Genomic DNA, 23626 nt, shown 5'->3' with positions numbered 1-23626 from the left:
TCTACTTTTCATTTCAACATTATTTTGTACAATTGCATCTTTTCTGCACTATATCACCGCTTGTATTATACAAATTTATTTAAGCATTTGAGGTAACTGTTAAGGTTGCTGGCAAAAATTTTAATTTTGTCGATAACAAAAGCAGTTTAAAAGAAAATAAAATAAAAGAAGAAGCTTTACCAGCAGAGAAAACTAACTATGTGCAGTAGTTTTGGCATTGTTTTATGAAAATCTTTACCTAGAATGACATTCAAAATTATTTAGCCAGATGAAGCATTATGTTATTGCTTACTTAGACTTTACAAAAAGTAGTAAAAACTTGATCATTTGGATATGGTGCTAACATTTACTTTAAAACAGGTATGATGTCATCGAAATTGATTTTTTTAACATTGCGTTCTCAGTCTTTTACAGAATTTTATTGATCGTTTTTCGAATGATTTTATTGTTTTTTTTTCTCAAATGTTACCGATTTTGGGATTCTCCCAAAGATGTCGGTTTAGACGCAGCCTTGCAGTAAGCTTATATTCCTATCGTTTATAACAGGGCTTGTGCACTTACATTTACACACATCATAGTTTGTGCACACAGGTGCCGATTTTGGTCAATCTTTTACATACACGTTTCTAAGCTTCAACATATATTGGTCTATTTGGTTTTATTTTACACTACATGTCACACCTGAAATGAAGCTCATGGGGCATAAAATAACTGTCGTCCACTCGTGCGTACAGCATTTACAGTGTATGTTAAACTAGTGTAACGAAGCGTTTCCTATTTTGAAAAAGACAGCGAGACCCATTCCAGAAAATCGTTGAAGGCTATCATTCCTTTTTCAAGGTTAGCTGAAAGGTATAGCTATGCTATATAGTCCATAAAATTGAACGATACAAAGTGGTTGCTTCTGGAGGGACATAAATTGCAAATGATAGAATAAAGTTAATTTACAAAGGAAGCGTTACATGCTTTTAGTGAATGCATCGTTTATATAAATTCTATACGACCCGTTTACGTTATACTGTATGTTGTATATAACTTTACTTTGTTTGACGATTAAACGTTTCTATATTTACTTTGACCCGATAACTCTTTTCCTTAGTAAGTTAAATATTAATTTGAACTTTACAGCAAATGGTATAGTAAAGTAGGATTTACAGTTGTTCAGTGCGTTTCGACAAACTATAAGCACGATGAGGTTAACCTATGATTTTCATCAGAAGTTTGCAGGTAATTTTCTAAAGGAAGAGTGAATATAACCTTATGATGTTTTTCAAAAAGCCTTGATCAAAATTTTTATTATTTTTTAAATTTTTATTCATATAGTAGCTTATGTTTCGTATAGAAAGCAAACTGATTGTTGGCTAGGTAACAAATTTCCTATGCTTATTTCCTCAGATCATCTTTTGTAAAATAGCAATTTATTCTCTTTTTAAACTGTAGGCTATTTTTTTCACCGAGATTTGTTCGGTTAACTTTATATCAGAAATTATAAACCACTAAAATATGTTTGATGGCTTTTCTTACACCCATTTTTGATAAAATGACTTTGTGTGAAACATAAAGTATAGCGTGTATACGCTTGCTGTTGTTCTCAGTTTTAACAAAATAGTTGTGACAAAATATTTACAATTAGATTTGACGTACATTTTGTTTTGATTGTCAAATTTTACTACATAAAAAGCTAATAAGCAGATATCACATTTTAAGTCGCCGCTTCTTATGGATATCACAGTTACACTACGATCTGTATAATGGCTGCATAGAGCTTCTTTTTGTGGAAAGGTATTCATTGGCTCACAAATGATTGGTTGTAACAACGGAGTGCTTTTGTTGGATCGTTTTATTTATAGGACGTAAACATAATAGGCCTTTTGTTCCATGTTGTTTGAGTCTAAAATATCTTGGTCTCGGCCTCGCATTTTTCTATTTCATTTCAAAATGCTTTTGTGTAGACTTTACTGAGCAAACACTCACTTGCTAACCTTATATATCTGTCATCTTGAATATGCAGACGCATTGTGAGTTCTTATGCGGATAAAAATGTACAAAATTGTACATCAGCGTGTTGTGTTGCTAAAACTGACAAAGAGAGTTTATAATTCTGTTCACACTCATCATTATATCTATATCTACTACATAAGATTGTAGTTAAGTTCGCTTTAGAAAATCGAGCGATACCCGGCAGTTTGCAAATTCTCAAATTTGTTAAAAGATCGATGCAGAACATAGTCAAAATTCGCAATAGGCTGTCACAGCACGGATTGTTTAACTTTAGAGCTTGGTCACGCAGATTTAAGTAATCCATACGGATAAATATTTGTATTCTGTACATGCACGTTCCGTCGGCATTCCGGACCAACCAGCATAAAGCGTTTGAAAAATTTTGTAGCGGCAGTTTCTTTTGTTTGCTTCCACAATAAACCTTTCAAATTTCGCGCCAAACGTTGTTGTCGTGAACAGCGCTGAATCTGTTCAAGCAATCCAGAACATTAAAAGGATTGAACACGATAAGTTTTGCTATATACAGATATTATAAACAAATTAGGATAACAGAAAGGTTACATATACGCAGCAACCTTGTATTTATATTGATTCATAACCGTGCAATATTTTATGAAACTAAGTTAAACTATACAAATATCGCCGGTCAATTGAAATCCTAATAGAAGGTCTATTTCGTGGAACGACATTTTTACGTTAATTTATTTTAGCTATGAATTTTTAGACAAAGCTAAACTATATTAACAACAAGCTGGATACATTCACAAAGTGTTTTTCTTGATCAAAGTTGGAAAATATAATGAAATTTTGGAACCCTTCTAACATTGATAAAATGATAATAATATAAAGATTACACTTTACCTCATGCTTTCCAGATGTAGTAGAAATTGATCGAAAACATGAAAGTAAGAAATTGATGAAAAATAGCGTAATTCATGTAGTCAATATTTTAACGTATGACATGAAAATCTAAAACAAAGTATTTTTTATAACATTTTCTTATATTGTAGAACATTTATATTGTCATATTTGGTTTTAACTTGCCTTTTACTTCATGTTGTCACCAAACATTAATATTTTTACGTCTATAGGGCCTTCGCGAATATAACCTGTAATATCAATGTTTCTTAAGTTATACAAAGTGTCAATGGTGAAGAGGGATAAAGGTTGTTAAACGAAGTAATGTAATTGTAGTCAAAATTTTTGAAATATTTTAGAGCTATAGATGCTATAATATTGATATGCTAAATAACGGGAAAAAAATAGATTAAAACACTAAAACGTAAAATGATGAAGATACAATATTTCGGAATAATAAGACTAAAATATGATAATGCTAAAGAGCATATAAATTGTTCTGAAAAAATTAAGGATCTTATATGTTAGGAGAATTTTATCAATAGTCAGTTATTAAAACTGATTAGTCGGCCATCAAAACCCGATGCTGATTAACCAGTAAAAAATCCCTCTACCGGTTATTTGTCGATTAATCGGTGCAAATCTCTAATATATAGAAATTTAAATGAAATCAATATTTTCATAATGTTTTTCATCTCACAGTAAACAAGAATCCAATTAAAGCAATGGAAGGGAAATATGTCAACAGAAGCATAGCTTATCTATTACTAAGTCACAGCAAGTTAATGTACGAGATATTTTCGCTTAGTGCTTGATGCAATTATTTAGAAGGTAATTATTATTTGAAATATATGTGGAATTAATTTAAGTACTATTTAAGTAAAGGAAATAACAGAGAAAAATGTTACGAAAAATGTACAGAAGATTATTTTTTATAAATGCACCCGTTATTTTATGGAAAAACTTACAATATGTAAAATAGTATAAATTAACTTTATATTATTATAAGTAGCTCCTTATTTCGGATAAAGTAATTGCAGAACAAGTTAAACTTTTTATTGATTGAGGCTTGCTTAAATCGCTTTATTTCGTTTAGAAGTTGGTAGAAAATTTCGTCCGAAATGTTTTCAATATGAAAGCATTTTTCATATGGTAATTAGGCTAACAGATGGCCTGCAATAATGACACTGCATTACAAAAACCAATATTTATGTCATAAAACTGGCAAAGTTTCGGCCAAAAATTTGTTAAAGTTATTGCTGAAGAAATTTACTTTTTAATTTTAAAAACAACGCTTTTAAAAAATTATTGAAAAAAATGCATTAGTAATTTCATTTGTTTTGATCAATTAAATCTTTGTTAAGCAGTTTTCTAGCTGACCAAAAAGTAAGCAAGTAACCAACTCTATCAATAGATATCAAAGTAGCTCAAGCTTAAGGCTATTCTGATTACTTTATCATATATAAAAAATGTGTATTTTGCACGAGATTTCGTGGCATTTCGTATATTTATGGTTACATGGCAGGTGATTTCGAAGTACGCTTGTACGATTAAATTATGTTTGCTTTTTTAATTTATCTCGGTGTAATAAAAAAATTTAACAGGGAAACGTTAACATCTCAACGTCAAGAGTTCAGTGTTGAAATAATGGCAATGAATGTTAATACCGACAAAATTGATGCGTGATAAGCCTACAGTAAACCTCTTTTTAAAATCAACACAGTTTTCAGATGTTTTCAGCTATAACCTGTAAAAAATAGAGAATTCAAAAAAAGTTGCGCTATGCATTAAATTTTTAAAAGGAGAAATCGTTCTATGGTAAATATCCAATGATAAACTGTAGATCTAAGTCATTTTATTGTAATTAAGCTACCGTTTTGGTTACCTTTTAGTGTATTATTTTTCTTATTTTATCTTTTAACGTAACAACATTATCTAAACTTGCAACAAAAAAATGACATGCACTTGAATCTATGTTTTCTATGTATGAAGAGCACTTATTAATTTAGGTGGAGCGTTTTTATCACCGGTTAGAATGAGAGAGAGAGAGGGTCTCTTCTTTTTTTATTGTGAAATGGTATAGAACCATTTGATCCATTGAATCTTTGTTCTTGAAATTTAATGCGCTACAAATCAGCCAAAATATACGCTGAAGTTGTTGAAAATGAGCAACGTTGATTTCTGGAAATCGGAAGGTGAGAAATTATAAAATATTTTACTTTTTAACTTTTTGATGAATTCTTTTGACTTGGAGAATTACAGTTTTATCTTTTGGAAGTTTTAGTTTCTGATTTTACGCAAAACATTACCGCTTACCTTGCCCTTCAGCAAATGCTATTACAATGATTGAACATTGAAATAAAATATTTTATAGTTCCTCATTTTTACAGATTCCGTAAATTATTGTTGCCCTTGAAAAATGCAAGATAAATAAAACATAACTTATTAGACAGCTTTTTGACGATTTGAGGTACCGTATGATACGAGTAACGATAGTAGAGAACAGCAACAAAAATAGTCACGTTGTTATATTTTTATGTTAATAGGCCTAGTTATGATTAATTTAAATGATAAAACGATATATGGTAGATAAATATGCCGGTCCCTGCTTTTGCGATAGTGTAAAGGTAGGCTATTACACCGTAACGATGTAACCAGCGATAACAATTACGGTAACAATTCTGCCATTATTGCTGTTTTAGGTCTAAAAGCTGGTCAGCTGGTCTCGTTACAATTTGCATTGTATGGATTTAGTTTTTGGATTTGGTTCTACAGATTGATTCCTTTCCTTCAAAATTTGTCACACCATATGAAGAAGTTACAGCGACTGCTAATTTTTCCTTTGGGTAATATTTCAACCTTTCGTGTTTTATTTCCTTGCTTTTCGATTTAGAATAAAATTTAAGGATTAATCCATGTTAATATCAAATAAATACCGAATGGGGCACCACTTCATATCCTAATTTGGGAGATACAAAATGATAGCCTACTCTGTTGTACCTGCACTCCAGAGTTCAGATTGGAAAATTTGCAGTTATTGGGTGAGAAATTCCCTGCGGAACAAGATGTAACAATAATCATTATACTTGTATTTAATTTTAATCCCCCGCGCACTTGGAAAACTTTTCAAGCTGGCCTGTTTTTTGTGCCAGACTGAATTTTTGCAAACTACAGCGTGAAAATTAAAAAAAAAAGTCCACATCAATTTTTTTTATTTGTATGACACAAATATTTGTGAGCAGCTTAAAAGGTTTATAAAACACGTACATTAATTTAATGCTTTGGTGATATCTTTGATATTTGTAAGAGATGCTTTTTGCGATTCCACATACACAGTAGATTTTAAAATAATACTATGATTCACTGTTAACACAGTTTTCTGGAGAGTTTAAACTGGCGTGGTAATATTATCTTGTAGTAAATACAAATTGTCGTATATGAAAGTACAACAATGCTTTGTTACAGTTGATTTGTAATTGAATTTTTCCCGCCCCATTTTGTATTAAGTTGTTATGCTACTCAGCACTTTGACTTTATGTGCAGTGTACTGATAAATCAGTATTTATTTTTCTATGTCAATGAAAACATACATTTACTATTTCCGATTTTTTCCTAATTATTTTTGAATTAAAAATGCTGTTTGCTATTGCAGTAAAATGGTTCACACACTGTGTTTTCTCGCTTCTTATCGAACACAATACAAGTATTCAAATTGGTTGTGATGTTTGAATTGGTTACTTCTGCATTTAGTATTGGCCTCCTGAAGTGTGTTCAACATGCATTCCAAACCTCTGGCAACACATTTAAGGAGTCAAATAGTACATATGTTATGTACAAATATTCAAGAGAAGAAGGAATATTGAAAATTACAAGAATCAAATTGCTGCATATCTGCAGTTTTTGCTGAATTTTATTTGCACATATTGCAAATGTTGGATGATGAAGAATTGTATTATACAAAAAAGCTCAATTTTTTGCAATCAAGAAGCAGTGAAATATTTGTAAAAAAGGACAACATCTTTGTTAATTATTAAGAAGATTTGCCAAGATATTTGGCAAAGTCACCTAAGAAAAGATGCACAATATGTATATATTAGATGAAGATGTCACAACTACGAAAATGGAGCATGCAAATGGGACCTTATCTTCCCAGCTTGTCGTTGAAAGTTACTATTAACACTATGGAAATGAAAATGAATGAATGAGAAAAGGAATGCTCTTGGTTGTTTTGGCTGATATTGCATCATTTCTTTTTTCCTTCAACTGTGCAGATGGAAAAATACAATACAAATCGTTGGAAATGCTCACAACCAAAAAAAGAACAACTAAAGGCGCCAAGAAATTGATACGTGCAAAATAGTAACAACATAATTGTATTATAACATGGTAGGTTAGCAAGCCCATAAAACTTGGAAACCAAATGCAAATACAATGATGGTGGTAAGTTAAATTGTCATTGACTTGTTGCAAACGGAAAAATGCAACGTTATTTGAGGTTGCTTATGTCAAATTTGTTTGAAATTACACACAAGGATTCAAAAATAATAGTGTGGTGAAGCATTGAAACTCAACAACATTTTAAAAGACAAGAAAGGAACGGAGAAGAAGAACATGTATTGTTAAAATAAGTTAAATTCTTTTCCGATTTTACTTAATATCAGTAGATTGATGTTATCTCTATATTAGTTGGTCAAATCCATATGTTGGTTTTATTGCAATGGATGTTTGCCCTCAGTAATCATTTCTGTCTCCGTTGGTATTTGCTGCTACGGGAATGAAGAGCTTTTTTAATTAAAAAATCAACGTTAGGTTCCCAATAAAGAACTCATAAAAGTCATCAACGTCTGGAATAAACACAAGATTTTAGAGAGAAAACTGTTGTGATGAAGAACATCATTTGGTCTTAAGAATATTATTCGATGAAAAAGTCTCCTGAATTCTTCTACTTGCATAAATCGAAGAAACGAACAAAGTTATCTTACAAAATCATTTAAGCTTGATCTTGATTGCAAATTGCATGCATGCACTATTTTTAAGGCTTATTGAATAACTTTAAACAAAATATTATTATCACATTTAAATTATAAAATATCCTCTATTTTCAAAAGCATGTAGCTTGTAAGTAAAAATTCTAATGCTTTATATTTTCACTGAACCTTGTAACAATTGATTCGGGACTTTGTTTTGTTATGAGGACGTGCTTCTATTGGCTAGTTTTAGTTTAGTTTGATAACTGTTGACTTTTTGTCAACTTATGCAGAAGAGAATTATAGAGAAAAAATGTGTACTTTAAACCATTTGTCGAGTTATCTACCAAGTTATGTTATGGAAATATTTTTGGGTTTAGAATTCTTATAAGTACCAATTGTGACAACAATGGGGCGACAAAGCAGTCAAATACCTGATCAAGAGTCTAAAGTAGAACAGGTTGCCATTGGCATGCTGAGGTTTCTTACAATGGAGACTATATTTGCTGGAGAATACAGCATTTACTCAACAAGCAAAGTAATTTTGAAAATCTTTAAATCCGATTGATCGTATGGAGTCATTTTTCTGGTCTTAGTTCTGATTAGAGTTTGATGTTGTATGTATTTCCAGGTTATGCCAAGCTTTCCTGTTATTCCTTGTGGGCAACTGAACAACAAAGAAAAATATGAAATTGCCAAAACCTTTATTGAAGATGACGATGTTGCCAAATTGCAGAATAAAAAGTTATTTAATTGGACAAGAGTAACCAAAGCAGTCTGTCCCCTGCTTGTACCAAGTTAGTATTACCTTTGTTTATTTGTTATGCCTGGTTATGAATCGGATGGTACGATTCTAACAAAACCGCTTAACAACAAACAAAAACGCTTATTTTGAATTATTTTAACAAACCGACTCCAATGCCAAATATAACAATTCACTGGTCTTTTCTAATTAATTAACAATTAAATTAATTGTCCCATTACCAGTCCCCATATTTCTTATGCTGTTATTTGTCTTTTTTCTGATAATTTCAACGTTCCAAGCTTTGATCACCATAGATACAGATTATGTTTGTATTTGAACGCAATTCTACCAACTATTTATTTTAGTTCTTAATCATTTTTTATTCTTTTGCAGAGGACGGTAATTCGCTTTGTCATGCATGTTCAATGATCTTGTATGGAATCCCAGACTACGTCCTCTTGTTCCGTCGCTGCCTCAGTCAAACTCTTCACGGACAACTGGAGTTGGATTCACCTCTTGGTGAGCGTTGGCTGCATCATTTCAACATCACACACGAGGGGAATGACATGGAACTATCTGAAGAGGTTAGATAGACTGAAAGATCGTATATTTTAAATGGTCAACGATTTGCTAACGTATTAACAGAGTATTAGTATATTAAACGCAAATAATGAATCAAAGTGATATTTCACATCAGTGTGATAAATCAAACTTTTCTTTAACTTCAAAGGGGATCAAACGTGAATGGCAAAAGACCTGCCAGGCGTCTTCCACTCGTTCCCTTGATCAAGCTGACAGTTCTCAGCATCCAGTATACTCCGGACTTTCTCAACTACACGTATTCGTGCTTGCACACGTTTGTCGACGGCCGATCATCGTCATATCTGATGAGGAAAACGGTAAAACAACCAAAATTCAACATCTGCAAAGGCCACTATTTTTTATGCGAGTTATACGTTTGTGGAAAAGGACGTATTAGGTGTTTACCTTGTGATTTATGGTATTTTTCTTTCAGATGATTTTCCTTCGTCTATCTTTCTTCCAGTTTTGTTGAAACCGGAAGATTGTCTGAAATCTTTTGTCTATCTTTTCCATCACGGGCAAGATTTTTCACCATTGGTGTACACCGATGAATTCACCACAAGTCCGTATATTGGCAAAGTTTATTTTACCACGTATCCGCGTAACAACAAATTTCTTCGATTTAACAGAGACACTTTCTGACCAAATACAAGACTCATTGTATGCGAACAAACGCATGGATTAACGCGACTTTAGCATGAACGAACTAAATGGATTTACTTTATGTAATGGGGAGCGGTTCAATGCATTTTGCAGAAGTATAAAGTTGTACCAGTGCAATTCTCTTAAAATATAGTCGACTTCAAAGAGAATATTTCATATTATTTGAAAGAAAGAGAAGTCTGCTATATTTGCGCAAAATCCTGTTTGCTTTAAATATTAAAACGAAACCATTGCAAGCATGATATAAAATTCACAACAGGATTATAATATGCTCTAACGTTGCGGAGGTACAAACCTGGGTGTTTCACCGAAAGAAACTTACCGCTGACTAGACATGTAAATAAATCATGCCTTTTCATGCATGGGAAGCTGACGTCATATGATTTCTTGCTGAATGGTTTCAGTTTCCGCTGTTGCGCTGCCATTTAACTTCCTTCAATTTACTATTCTACTTCATGGGTATATACAACATAACTTAACACAACATTGTAGACGATGACATTCGCGATTTGTGTGTACCCCTTGTTACCCGCAACTTCAAACGTTTCAAAACGCCATTTCTTCTTCCACACGAAAATGAAGATGAAACAATTCAGCAATACTTATTCGTGACTAAAATTGGTTACACCATGAAGAGAGATTTCAAGGAGGTTGGTGAACCTTTGCTGAATATTTGCCATTTTAGTTCATCTTCATCATTTCACGAAAAAAATAAACAAGTTTTTTTTTTGCCGACGATTGTTGTGATGCTGTTATACTGAGAACTTTTCCACTGGCATTTTACTTCACGTCTTTGGTTTTTAACAATGTATTCAAATCGAAGTTGGACTTTCAACATAAATCCTTGTTATTTTATTCAGGTGCTAGCTGCAAGGATGCCAGACTTTGGTTTACCTCGCGAGAACCGGGACTTGAACCCAAATTTAATGATAAAAGCCTGCTTTGAACCCCTGGTCAACGGCATGGAACCGAGTGTAGTTAAACATCTTTGGACATGGAATTTAGGTCTCACCACCAACCTTGTTAGGTTTGTCCTGCAAGAAGGCCAAAGCAGTAGCAGCACTGCCAAAGTAAGATTTGTTTTCTGGTTAAACTGATTCATTTTTGTTGGCACAAGTTGTTGAAAGTAGTCATGCTGATTTGTAATCTTGTGATGGCCTGATGGATCATTGTAAACATGTCCGAATTCTAACGTTACGCAATGCAATTTTTTACTCTTCAAATTCTTCCTATTATCGGTAATTTATATATTTTATTTGGTCAAACCCACGTCCTAATAGCTCGAGGTGGGACTCTAGGTGCGTTTATGACTTACCCTTTCATTCCATCGGGTTTTCCATTTTCGTATGGGGTCTACAGTAAATTTACAATTAGATAAATAGCAAGTCAGTCAGTATAGTTTGGTTCTAGTTTCTCTTTTGCCATATCGATAATTGCGCCATAGCTATATAGCTCGTAGCTACAGGCAACGGGGTAATATTATTATTATAGCCTATATCCTTTGTATTAAAAATTGAAGTGTTTTTCTATGAATAGCGCAAATGTCGATCTCACACGAGCCATGTTATCAAACACGGACGTGTGTTTGATAAATATGTTAGCCAAAAATAACACATCTTTTACATTTGCGCAATGTCGCAGATTATTAATAAAGCGAAGTCTAGTTTTAGGCGTATGCTTAATCTTTTATAAGGGACTTTTACACAAATATTATTTATTTTGTCCTTTATTAATAACATACCACCGCAGAAATTATCGAGAGTCGCACTTACGCGAAATAAAAATCTTTTACATTTGTATTGAAACAATTTTCTAGCATGATTCTTGATGAATATCCTTATTTTATTTGTCTGACTTGGTTAACCTAAACTTTGTATGTAGGAAAGACCTAGTATTTGTTAAATAACGGAAACGTGGCGAACCGCCATGGTGTTGATTTAGGAATTTTTTTATAAAGTCAATTTATCGATTTATTTTAAAGCCGATTCTAGGCATTGACAATGTTTCTAGGGAAAAAGGAAATGTATCCTGCTATGGTTTGTTGGGAGTGGTCCAACAATTCAACAGCAGCAAATGAAAATCCGCTATAATATTCGTAATCCCAATGTAATGCACGACGCCAAAGCAGGGTTAATTGTGGTCAACAAATAGCATCAAATAAATAAAACTGAGACAAACAAAGCAAAATTAACATTGACTTACTGAAATGCCAGATCTTTTGGGCTGCGTTTAATGAGGCATTTAGGCGAAGGCTATCGTTTACTGCATTTTGATGAGTGTACAAAGTTTGTCAAATGTTTTACTGATCGCCGGGGTTTAAACGATTAATCGTTAAATCCTAAATACAGCATCAAAGTAAAAAAACAGCTGTTTTGTGAAAATCGGCATCAAAAATTATTTCGTTAACGCTTTACGATTTTTGTCGTTTAAAGATATGTTATGTGCAAACAAACTGAATTTGTAGTTACCTGACCGAAACTGAGGGGGTGCTGAAGTGTTCATGTATTACAAATACAAGTTGAGTGCATGATAAAAAAACTGGAAAGTACAAAGTGCTCCCGTATAAGATTAAGTATATTTAAATTGTTGTTCCACTTATTGGGATTCAAAAGACATTTCAATGCAATGAAAACCGTGAAAAATTTGAAATCCGCCCCATCACTGAACAGTCTTATGACCAAGCAACCTTACCATCAATAGAAATTAATCAATAGATCATTTGTTGTTAAATCTGTAAGACATTACTTATAATCATAAACTAAATATCGTCATTTGAACAATACCGTTCATCTTATCCAGCCTGCAAGCCTCAGTTACCAGGCTGAGAGCGACTACATGCCCGATGATGAGGACGATGATATTGGATCAGCAACTCTTCCGATACCGGCAGCGATTGGGTCAGGACATGGACCAGATATCCCTACCACGAGTGTGATACCGGATGGACGTTCGGTGCATACTTCGATGACTTCATCATTGAACACGTACGACTTGCATCTTAATATTTGGCAATTATTGAGTAATCATTATATATAATCAGTAATCACTGATCCTAGTTTAGACAAAGGTTTCTATTGGTTACAATTTCTTGGCTTAATTTGTTATCGAAAATATTGTGTTGATGATTTTCTGGTGACGCGTTGCCTTGCGCGATATTTATACAGCCTGAGATAACTCCGGGTGATTTGTCTTTCAAAATGACGTGTTTGGTTGCTGTAAATTATATGGTGATGACGGAGTTATTGCTTTAATCACCGTAAAAATACACGTTCTATCGCGCTATGTTAAAATTATTGCTCAGGGTGTTTTCCGTGTTAGAATTGCGGAATATTATCTTTGTATAGGAAATGTAAAAAATTTTAAGCACAAAATATTTAAAGTATGGCATAACCGACCATAAATTGAGTTAATAGATATTTCGTTAGCACGTTTGCTTCCTTTAACCAGGACATCGTCCATGGTGAGAAGCTTAGAACACGTACAAGCTAGATCAGAGTCGGGATATTCCAGCAACAGCAAGACCAATGAAGCCGCGAGTTTGAATCCGGCAAGACCTGCTTCCAGGGAGCAGTCGCTACCTAGCGGATCGGCGGAAGCGGAAGCGAACCTGCACAGCATCGGAGCGTTGGATGATTCAGAGTGTGTACCAGATTCCGCGGGCATGGTCAGCTCCACTTTCGGTGGAAAGATCGTTTCAACTCCGTCAGAAAGTGCACTGACAGGTCACCCGAGTGCATACATATCAAGGTAACAAGTCTGTAGCTACTGGTTAGTACCGTAAGTCAGTTACCAGGCCCACTAGATTATTTTTTGTCATATAGCACCATTCAACGTAACACGTTCATAAAATATATTGTTTTACCGCGCGTTTGCGTCCCGTTGGGACTATCTTTTGGCTTGTATTAACGTGATTACGCTGGAAAGTCGGAATACGCAGATCATGTTACAAGCCAATAATAGTTGTGAAATTAAATTCCAGCAATTGTACAGACACTAAATGTTTACCTCCCTCAAAGCGAATTTACAATTTGTAACAAAGTTTGCGAGGTCGTTAAACTCAATTCGTAAATATTATGCTGTGTCGACATGATTTGTGTTGCAATACAAACTTACAGTAATCGAACTCCCGTACAAGTAATAATCAATCATTTCAGCAGATTTTTTTCAGTAATCGGAGAAGGCTCGCATAGCATCGCGTAATCTTGCAATAGATACTTTGCTTGGTGACACGTTGGTATGAAATCTAATGTTTTTATTTCCACAGACCCAGTGCATTGGCAAGCGAAAATTATCATGCTGGTGAGTAATTCTATCTTGTTATGCTTATCTTGTTACGCATGCTAGATTGACATGTACCTAAATTATCTTTCGACACCTTAGTTCATTATTGCGATTTACTTTTTGAACAACCTCCGTTACGACATCGCGTAACTCGCTGGTGCCATCGTGTGAACATCTATAAAAGAAGCGACATTTTAGGGTAATGGAGTTAAGACGTCATTATTTCACTGTAAGTAGGTCACGCAGCTGTTTGTCACAGATGAGCGGTTAAGTTAGGAAAAAAATATATGCAAAAAGTTCGTTTTCGTTATTTCGATTTGAGTTTTTGAGTTTGGTTTATGAATAATGAATTCAGCCAGATTTTAGTTTACTGAAAGTTAAGTAAACAATGGAGCTTGGAAAAATAGCTTTCAACGAACAGTTCACTGCTGTATTTTTCTTCGTAATGAAGTAATGACCGGCGAGACCCTTTGGATTTATCGATCTCTCAATCTGTTTATAGAAGTGACTCTTCTCTGGATAATACCATGTTGTAATTTAAGTCAGTTTTTTAGCAGTGTCAAAGTTTGCTACTGTATTTCATAACCTTAGAAAGTGTTATTAACGTTAATTGTAATTGCAGTATGAAATGCTGTGGTTTTTATTCAAGCATTATTCTCGAACAATCCCGCTGTGGTAAATTTGCTCCTTAGCTCAACAAACTTGTCCACGCACATCTTTCAAATAAATAGCTTCAAGCTTTTGGTTAAGTAAGGTTTTTAAGAAAATGTCCTTCTTCAGATCAAGAGTCCGTGGTTGCATCCAGAGCAATGTCATCAGCCCCATCATCCCGCAGGAGTGAAGTTCGATATTCAAACGGAGTGCTAGTGGCGTATGAAGGCACAACTAAAGTGACTGTGGAGAATGTCAGTCTGATATTCTTCACAATTCTCAAACTTGTAGCAGATACGTTCAAGTTCGCCGCGAGCAAGGTACTGTGTGCTCTGTCATTTGAAATTCCTGGTCTAATACTATTAACTCACCAATCCATTTTACTAGGAATAGTTATACTATCGTGCAGTTTTGAATTGTGTCAATTTTGAAGTGTGAATATTCTGTCAACTGGCTTATAACTGCGATTATCGTCCATAAAAAGGTCACGGCAAAGCTTGAGAGACTGGACAGTTCCAGTGACGTGGTCAGACTGATCATTGACGCGCCCGGTGTTGAAGTCATTTACCGGACAATACAAGAAGACAAAGTTAAGCTTGAGTTGATTTTTGACAAGAGAAGTGGTTTCTTTCGGTTGATGGTGGACTACTACACGAGGATCAGCTGTGAATCAACCGACACAGTAAGTTGAAAGTTCAAGATTTTTACTGCATATTGGCAGAAATTGTTTATCTTGGACAAATTGTTATGTTTTTGTATCTATAGTGTACTGTCATATATGGATACATAGAACATAATATACTGTAAGTTAGGACTTAGATACAGACAAACCATAAAAAAGGATAATGTTTAAGTTTTCTGAAATAGATATAACACGTCTTGGTAAACTTTACTAACACTTTGGCTACTCTTCCGTTCCGTTTCACCGGGTGCTGGAAATATTATTGGCCACAGCTGAGAATCTTGGGTTGAAATTTTTTATATTTTTTCTCAGAGATTTTCCACCCCCATGCTTGAACCCAGTGATATCGGAAACAATTACGTCGACACCTCCACACATCAAGACAAATGCAAGACAGCCGGCTGTATGAATCGCGGAATACCAGAAAGGCAGAATCTCTGTGAATCCTGTTTTCAATCTTGGCAAGAACTGCGGGATAGAAACCTAACATCGGGAAGTTTCTTTGATACGACCAGTGCCGAAGAAAGCATCGATGAGAACCAACCCTGTAAAACACAGAATTGTACGCGGAGGCCTGAAGCCGGTTGCCGGGGCTATTGTCTTGTATGCTACCATAGACCCGGCAGCTAGCATCAATTCATGTTTGATCTTTAACCTTACTTCACGCATTAAGTCAGCGCATAGCAGGTGGAAGGATTTCCGAAGTTTATGAGATGTTTTCAAATTTGGTGTTGGCAGTTCTACTTAGCAGAAAATTTGTAATTTCAAGCGACCCCGTTGGAAAGCATTATCACTGAAATGGTGATGTGTTGGTATACATAATTATAATTGGGGGATGATGCTGAAAGCATTTGCTTTGGTATTTTGTAATGAGTGTAGGACTAAGTGAGTGGTTTACAAAGTGTGTTCTGGGCAAAATGAACCCAAAAGTTCAGATAACTGGCAATGAATGACGCAACCTTCAGCTCCGTTTGACATAATTGCTGATTAAAAAACAAGACAAAAAGAAAAACCAGAATGCGGTAAACTGCAGGTAATGCAATTTGCAACTACTATTCTCATTTTAAGATATTATGGTGAATGCTTTTAGGACCCTTTCTTAGTATCTGGCATTATCACTTATTGCGATTCATAGTAAGGTTTGCAGGCCGCTTAAAATAGACATAATCGTTGTTTTATTCAAATCGACGCAAAAGCATAAAGACTTTTCTGTCCACCTGTGCTGACTCGTGCGTTAAGTAAGCAAAGGAAGGGGGGGATAAAACTTTCATACCCCAAACATTTTTTAAAAACATTATTAATCACAAACAAATATTCGTGCATCATGGATCGACTTCAACCTGATCGTCATTTCAAGTGTTGGACGAATATAAGAAGACATCAATCGGCTTTGTGTCTAATCACGCCCACTATTTAAAAGAAACACTTTGCTTAATGCAATTTGGCCGCACTGGTGCACCACGTTTTCAGCTGCAATGTTGGAATAAGTAATTTTTGCACGATTGACATACGATGCCGCAGATGAGAAGGATTTATTCGCTACGTGCTTGTATCATGAAATTGCTGAAAACATTTTCATTCTTCACTTGTAAAAAACTACTTCCAATTTTCTGCGCTTTCATACGTTTGTTGAAACTTTTTCAAACATTTTGGAAATAGTGACGTGAAAAAGTTTACGCAACCATTGTGCTGGTGTGTTGCAAACTGCACAGAACTTGGATTGGTCCGAGTGATTTTCGAAGTGGGACTTCCCATAATAAAGATTTTTTCTTAGAGATGTTTCGCAGTCGTTATGAAATCGCGTATTGTAAGATTTGTATGAAACATGGTTGACGCCGCGTTACGCTGACCACGTACTTACATATCGAATTTCCATACCATCGTATATGTGAGAATGTTCTTCTTGGTATGGGTTTGTTTTCATAATTATTTAAAAATTTTGTTCGTGTAGACTGTAGATCGTCATGTTCATCACATGCCTGATTGTATTATTTCAATAAAAATTTTCGTGATTATAACTCTATAAATCGATCGTACATTTAAATTTAAGGCTACCAGTCTTGGCTATTTCAATGGGAATATCATGGATTGAAAGTGTTTTGTTTTCAGTTAAATTTTAACTGCATGTAATTGTAATTCACACAGAAACTGATGTAAACCTAACCCAGATGTATGTTCTACTATAACTTCGTCTTCAGTCCTAAGTAATTTCATTCTTCTGTTTGCATGTCTGTTCACTTGATCTTACCTAACATTACCATAATTACTCTCGCAGCAGCGTACTGTAGGGTAATGTCGTTTCATGATCGCATCACATGATAAGTAGGTTATATGCGGTGTATCACTGCAACAAAAAACAATTTCTCTCCCGACTACACCTGAGGTTCTGTTGTTAACTTATTTACAGTATATGACCTTCAGGATTTCTCCAAAAAGTGTTAAGTAATGTAGCCTACGTAAGCAGTCCACAAACTCAGTTTTCTGCTATCCACGGTAGAGCTACAAGCTAAATCCAAGTCAAAAAATCAAAAAAATAACGAACGTTATTGAACGGCGAAAAGAAGATGCAGAAACAAAATTAAAACAATAAAATAACAATATACTTTGCAAGTTTTGTCAAATAATAATTTAGCAAAAACAGCCAGGTAAATAATTTTTGGTGCGGGTATAAACCTGAGAGCAGCTTTGTATATTTGGAGATATTCGTGCACAATTCACGCATTATTGCTGAAAAGTACTACGTAAATCGTTTTGTATAGTTTGTAACTAGTCGTATTACAACCTAGCCTACCTGTATAACTTGGTTTGATCCAAAGATTTCGTCAAAGGGGACTACCCATAACCGAAAGTTTTTTCTTGTAGAATGCTATACGGAACTTCATTGTTGTGAAACCATGAATTGAGCCATGCTGGTGTAATAGGGTTATAGTCTTTCTAACGTTTGCCACACACGTTTTGTATCACGACCAGTGAAGAGTGGTACGGATTTGTTTTCCTAAATTCTTGTAATCTGTTGTTCGTCACATAACTCACCACATAAGATGATATTGTACCTGACGGCCTTCAATTTACAGTAGATCACACAGCTACACTTAAGTTGTTAGTATTTTAGCAAAAAGTGGTGGAATCGAAGTTATTTTTTCGGTTAAAAGAAACTATACATAAAAAAGTTTTCTGTTGTCTTAAGCCAAGTATATTATTCCACAAAAACTAAATTCAAATGTTTGCATGCTTCTGTTTTTTTTCGTACTAGTTACTCCAATTCAGCATTGTAAAGTAGTTTCAGGACCTATATAGCATCAAAGGGAATCATGTTTGTTGTACAATTGCAAACCACTGCTTTTGCTGCTCTCCCAAGTATGCTTTCGTGGTTCTGCTTTTAAATCTTTCACTATTTATACATCCTCATGATCACTTCAAAAAATGAAACGTACACATTTTATAAAACTGCAGGTGTAATACTGTCCAATTTACAACTAAAAACAACTTAAGGAAAAGAAAAAAGTTAATTGAAAGACAATAGACGGAATAGAAAATGCAAAAACACAATTTCAACAAAAGCACAACCATGTAAGTTACACGTTTTGCGAAGTAGTTTAACATAAAAGCATTTGATCAAATTATGTTTTCTCAGACAAGGAACGTACAGTACCATATGTACATAGTTCGATATAAGCAAGATAAACGTATGTTTTCACAAGTAAATGCATTGTAAAGATAAATATTCCAACAACGCGGCATCAGGCGACACAGGTTTGTGAAGAATGAAATAAAAATGCTTTTTCCGTTTTTCAAAGCTCATAAAATTCTTTTGTTTCTTGAATTACCCGTTTCACCTCTTCCTCCGTGAACATTCCGTTTTCATTCTGATGAAGTGCTCTGAGAAAAACAATAACAAATGTTGTCAAGGACAAGTATACTGTATAATCCGTGGATTATGCTAACATTAAAGCAGTTGAAATTCAAAAATGTAATCTATATTTATAGTAATCAGTAGTAGACCGCAGATCAATAAAGAACCACACAGACCAATTGCCACATATTGAATATATATCAACTTACTTGCAAATTATGGACTTAATCTCTTCCATACGACATTGCGCTCTCTTTTCTCTGATAAGTTTGATCATTTCCGGGCGAGTGGGTTCCCTTTGGTGGGTTTCAACAAACGCAGAAACTATGTCATCCTTGAAGCTTTCAAAATCCGGGCTTTTGTAGAGCAAAACATTCTGAATTTTTCCTGCTTGATCGGAATCAATTGCAAGCTTCAGGCAGGCGAGAAGTGACGTTTTGATCTCGTTTGTCGCTCCGGGCTCGTCCCATTTTTCGTCGACACAAAAAAGAGATATGTCCTTGAACACACCCAAAAAAGAAGAGGTGTATGGACAAGAAACATTTTGTGACACTGGTTGGTGCATAAAGGCGGTAAATTTTTCTGGCAAACACTCCCGCAACTTGTGCACTTCTTCGCATTTAAAGTCGAATGATTTGAAAGCCTCGTCATCAAAGAGCTTGTAAAAGAAATATCTGTGCTGGTCCACCTCTACCGGGGGCGTTATGATCTCAACCCATTTTCCCTTGAACACCAACAAAGCAAACTTGTATTTATCTTCGATTGAGAATAGAATACAGTTTCCGGTGCGGTAAACTTCCCTATTTCGTAGAACTGATGTCATACAACGTAACAGTTCATTGCCAGTTAAATGGCCAACTTCGTAGACTCTTACGTAATTGAAACGTAAGAAATTGATTGGGTATCGTCCCGCGACCTTTTTTAGCCTTCGTTCTATTTTGGCAAACAAACTTTCATCAATATCAGGCTCCACACTTTCAGCGTCAGCTACGGGATAATTTGGGATGCACATTGCCCGTCCAAACAAAGTTAGAGTTTCTTCCGCTGAAAGCATGTTTTCGCGATACCTTTTACTTAGATAAACAAAAAGCAAATGTCGCAAATGCAGGACTCTCTCTGTTCTTATATATGCTGGCGCACTGTAATGTATTAGCACAGTGTAGGGGCCACTTTGATGAGGGATTCCCCACCGACGAAAGCTTTGTCTTTTTAAAGAAACGTGTATAACCTCTATTTCATTATTGTGACGCAACATAATAATGCGCCAGGGTCGGAAAACGTCTGATAAGCCATGATGTTGGCACGTCAAGTTATGGCATTATCTTTGCAGATAAAGCGATATGTGTGCATGCCGTCTTTACTAACTACCAATGGTCAACATTTAAATGGCATATTATATACTTATATAGGTTTGTTGTCTTTTTTAGTATCGTTTGCAAATAAAAGAGGTAAAAGGTATACAATAATTTACAACGTCAAGTAGCACATTTTGTTACATACTGTATATATATTACGATTTTTACCTTTTCTTGTGAAAAGTCCGGTAAATTTAACTGGGTTTGAGTGCAAACATTTCTTCACACCCTCATTGAGCATTTAAGCGATAGCGCCACTGGATATCGAACGTGGGCCGCATTATTGCAAGCCCAGTGCTCTAACCACTAGCTACCGAACCGCCAATAATATTAAAAGCAGGATTTGTTTGCCCTTTGTTTCCAAAATAAGTGGCACCAACAATTTTAATTTATAGATGGCCTATAAATATACAATAAAGACATCAAAATGTTGTTACGTTCAGCGCCAAACGTTCAACTGTGTTAATACACAAAAATCAAATTACCAGATTCCCGTAGGATGCGACCGCATTTTCTTTTTTAAACTGAAAAGTGTCGATGTTGCAACCATGAGCGCTTTTAAAAAACCTTCATCGCTTCCGTTAGAATTAGAATTAGTTAGAAGTCATTAAAATCGTGACCTCATCATAACTTATTAACTTGATTTATGGTTGATGTCACTTCAGCGAATTAGATTTAAACTTAACCTTAGCGACCTTTTTGCGGTTGACGACATTTTCTTTCGCAAAGTATTACTTACCACCGCAATGCTTTGTTTGGGACACAAAGGGCTAAATGAGAGATTTATTTAAGTTAGTTTTGATTCATAACAAATTGTTTGGTGCTGATTCAGTAACTGTTGTGAATCAATGTAAATGAACATGGTCCTTTTCTCTGATTTAGACCAAAAATTGTTTCCTCCTTTAATCAGCTGGCTACACAATTGTGTAAAGTTACTATGTAAGATTTTTACATTTGCGTGACGCGTTTAGATATAAACCGATGACTTAATTGTTACTACTGACTACCACGGAAGACAAGAGTGAAACAAGGACGTCAACCATGAAGACGTCGGGGGCGTTTAGTTTTTACAGAATAAATTAAGCAACATGACGTAATGGTAATAACTAAAAATTGTTTCGTTCCTGTATTTTTTCTATGCTTACTTCGACCTTGTGTCAAACAATAAGCAGTAGGCTACGTGGCAATGCTCGCTTGATTGCCGTGAGGTAGCGCTGGTGTCATTAACCCAATAAATCATTGTTGTTCATATCATTTGCGGTTCGCGGTTCGTGTTTCACAAAACATTTAAATAATTCATTTGGGCGTATGGTTGAGGTAACTTGACACGGTCAACTTTGCGATCAACGTTTGTGGGTACAGTTGTTCTACTTTTAACCAGAAACCGAACGACATTTTCAGAAAAACCTTTACAGACTCGTTATGTTGCATAACGCGCAATGACTTTACAAAACTTCTGATCTGTTTCAGCACGTGATTCAGCAAATAGCATTACAATAGATTCTGTTTGACATGCCAATGCACGTGTATGGAAAAGTCGGCGTATTTACAACCTTAAATGCGCTCCTACGGGCGGCTACTGTATACGAATTTATGTAAGTTTATTGACCTCCGAAAATCGTAGACTCATCTAAGTTTAGACGTCTTATGACGATTTTTGGTACTATGACGTTCGAAAAATTTGTTTAGATCACTAATATTACAACAACATTGTCTTTATCTACTAAGCTCCTTTTACGTTGCTTAATTACGTAAGAGCTACAGGTATGCATGAAATAAAGAATAACGCAAGTGGTAAACAATACAAGGACGGATATGTTACTGACCTAAGCCGGAAGCTCTGTCCATTCTTTTTTGCATGCTTTAAATTACTTCAACCTTAATATACAACACGGAAAAGCCGCGCATGCACTTTCCGGAAAAATTTATATTACTTAATATGGTTGAATAAAAAGAACGGGTGCTATAAACCCCGCTGTTGTATCGGGTCCTTTTCTGTTTTTGGTAGATAATGTTGTCGTGTAAGTATAATATAAATGCACATTGTTTGATGAGGATAGTTAATGTATTTACAGATTTTCACCCTTCTAATATTTACTTGTCTACGAAAGTATAACAAAATTTCAATGCAAAGCATTGAGTTTAACAACAACGTGAAAACTACATAAACCATATATGTAATGCCTTTTACTGTACAGACTTCCTATTTTCTGAGTTTTTACAAAGTATGGATATGAAAAATAGCATTGCAGAGGCCTATAAATTGTCCTCACTATTGGCAACGTTATGTTACGCAAATAGCAACATTATTGCTAACGTAAACACATTCCTCTAATATGGACTTAGCTTCCGTGTTTGCTACGTGGATCATAGCAACCCATAGCTAGTTATACAATATTGGTCATCAACCTGGCTGTGTGGGCAATTCAAATGATATCATTGTGACATGATCTTTGCCGACATGTACAAGATCAATTAGAAGCTGTAACTTCGCTGTTTGCGAAGGCGCAACGGACATTTGGCACAAATAAAGCAATCTTATTGGGGCTTGTCGGGCGAAAAATTGTCGTATCTAAAAAATATAGGAACATAAGTGTCCATGTCTGATGCTGTGCTGAATATATTGTCAAATATCTCAACAAAATATGTAAAATTTTTATATACTTGTTTTGATGTGAGGAAATGTTAGGTATGCGTTGTCATATTTGTTCTTTTCTTTCGATTATACTACATTTGCGGGCATTCCATTTATGCTTAAAAAGCTGTTGCCCTTTCCGTAACGCTCATTGACAATGCAAACAATAAACACAAAGTCAGCAAAATTCTACGGAAGTTATATCCTATAGTTATGCTGAAATAGAGTGAATCACAATACTTGCACGGAAGCTTTTTAGATTTGCTTTGTATACTTTGTTTAATATATATTCGGTGTTGTTTAACGATATACCTCAGCTACATTCCATATACGTGATTATGCTCTGCATTGCT

General features: G+C 34.9%; 2 protein-coding genes across 4 annotated transcripts; one reads left to right on the top strand and one right to left on the bottom strand.

The window, feature by feature from the left end:
- The first annotated feature begins 1126 nt into the window (after nucleotides 1-1126).
- On the top strand, nucleotides 1127-17205 carry LOC143464678 (uncharacterized). Of its 3 annotated transcripts, XM_076962601.1 has the most exons (17): nucleotides 1127-1227; nucleotides 3562-3690; nucleotides 4869-5054; nucleotides 5562-5705; nucleotides 8207-8364; nucleotides 8458-8623; nucleotides 8965-9155; nucleotides 9302-9470; nucleotides 9587-9715; nucleotides 10309-10466; nucleotides 10677-10886; nucleotides 12616-12800; nucleotides 13264-13563; nucleotides 14081-14115; nucleotides 14878-15068; nucleotides 15233-15430; nucleotides 15743-17205. In XM_076962601.1, the coding sequence occupies exons 5-17, from the start codon at nucleotides 8236-8238 to the stop codon at nucleotides 16058-16060; spliced, it is 2379 nt and encodes a 792-aa protein (XP_076818716.1). In that variant the 5' UTR covers nucleotides 1127-1227; nucleotides 3562-3690; nucleotides 4869-5054; nucleotides 5562-5705; nucleotides 8207-8235; the 3' UTR covers nucleotides 16061-17205. The 3 variants fall into 3 exon arrangements, with proteins under 3 accessions (XP_076818716.1, XP_076818717.1, XP_076818718.1); XM_076962602.1 differs by lacking the exons at nucleotides 1127-1227; nucleotides 3562-3690; nucleotides 4869-5054 and adding an exon at nucleotides 5316-5486; XM_076962603.1 differs by lacking the exons at nucleotides 1127-1227; nucleotides 3562-3690; nucleotides 4869-5054 and having other exon boundaries at nucleotides 5498-5705.
- Nucleotides 17206-18854: 1649 nt separating this feature from the next.
- On the bottom strand, nucleotides 18855-20381 carry LOC143466098 (uncharacterized). Its single transcript, XM_076964710.1, has 2 exons — nucleotides 19493-20381; nucleotides 18855-19309 (listed from the first exon to the last, which is right to left on the bottom strand). Exons 1-2 carry the CDS (start codon nucleotides 20335-20337, stop codon nucleotides 19222-19224), a joined length of 933 nt encoding a protein of 310 aa, XP_076820825.1. The 5' UTR covers nucleotides 20338-20381; the 3' UTR covers nucleotides 18855-19221.
- Between the last annotated feature and the right edge of the window lie 3245 nt (nucleotides 20382-23626).

The sequence above is a fragment of the Clavelina lepadiformis genome, chromosome 7 (assembly GCF_947623445.1).
Source record: "Clavelina lepadiformis chromosome 7, kaClaLepa1.1, whole genome shotgun sequence".
Taxonomy (NCBI): domain Eukaryota; kingdom Metazoa; phylum Chordata; class Ascidiacea; order Aplousobranchia; family Clavelinidae; genus Clavelina; species Clavelina lepadiformis.
This window is presented reverse-complemented; position numbering and strand designations above follow the sequence as displayed.

What these genes read in the sequence shown, in the direction of transcription:
- LOC143466098 (XM_076964710.1), bottom strand. Translation starts at nt 20,337, where the DNA reads ATGCTTTCAGCGGAAGAAACTCTAACTTTGTTTGGACGGGCAATGTGC. An exon ending in ATTAAGTCCATAATTTGCAA is followed by an intron (nt 19,310 to 19,492) that starts GTAAGTTGATAT and finishes TGTTTTTCTCAG; the next exon opens with AGCACTTCATCAGAATGAAA.
- LOC143464678 (XM_076962601.1), top strand. Translation starts at nt 8,236, where the DNA reads ATGGGGCGACAAAGCAGTCAAATACCTGATCAAGAGTCTAAAGTAGAA. An exon ending in CTGTCCCCTGCTTGTACCAA is followed by an intron (nt 8,624 to 8,964) that starts GTTAGTATTACC and finishes ATTCTTTTGCAG; the next exon opens with AGGACGGTAATTCGCTTTGT. An exon ending in ATGACTTCATCATTGAACAC is followed by an intron (nt 12,801 to 13,263) that starts GTACGACTTGCA and finishes TCCTTTAACCAG; the next exon opens with GACATCGTCCATGGTGAGAA.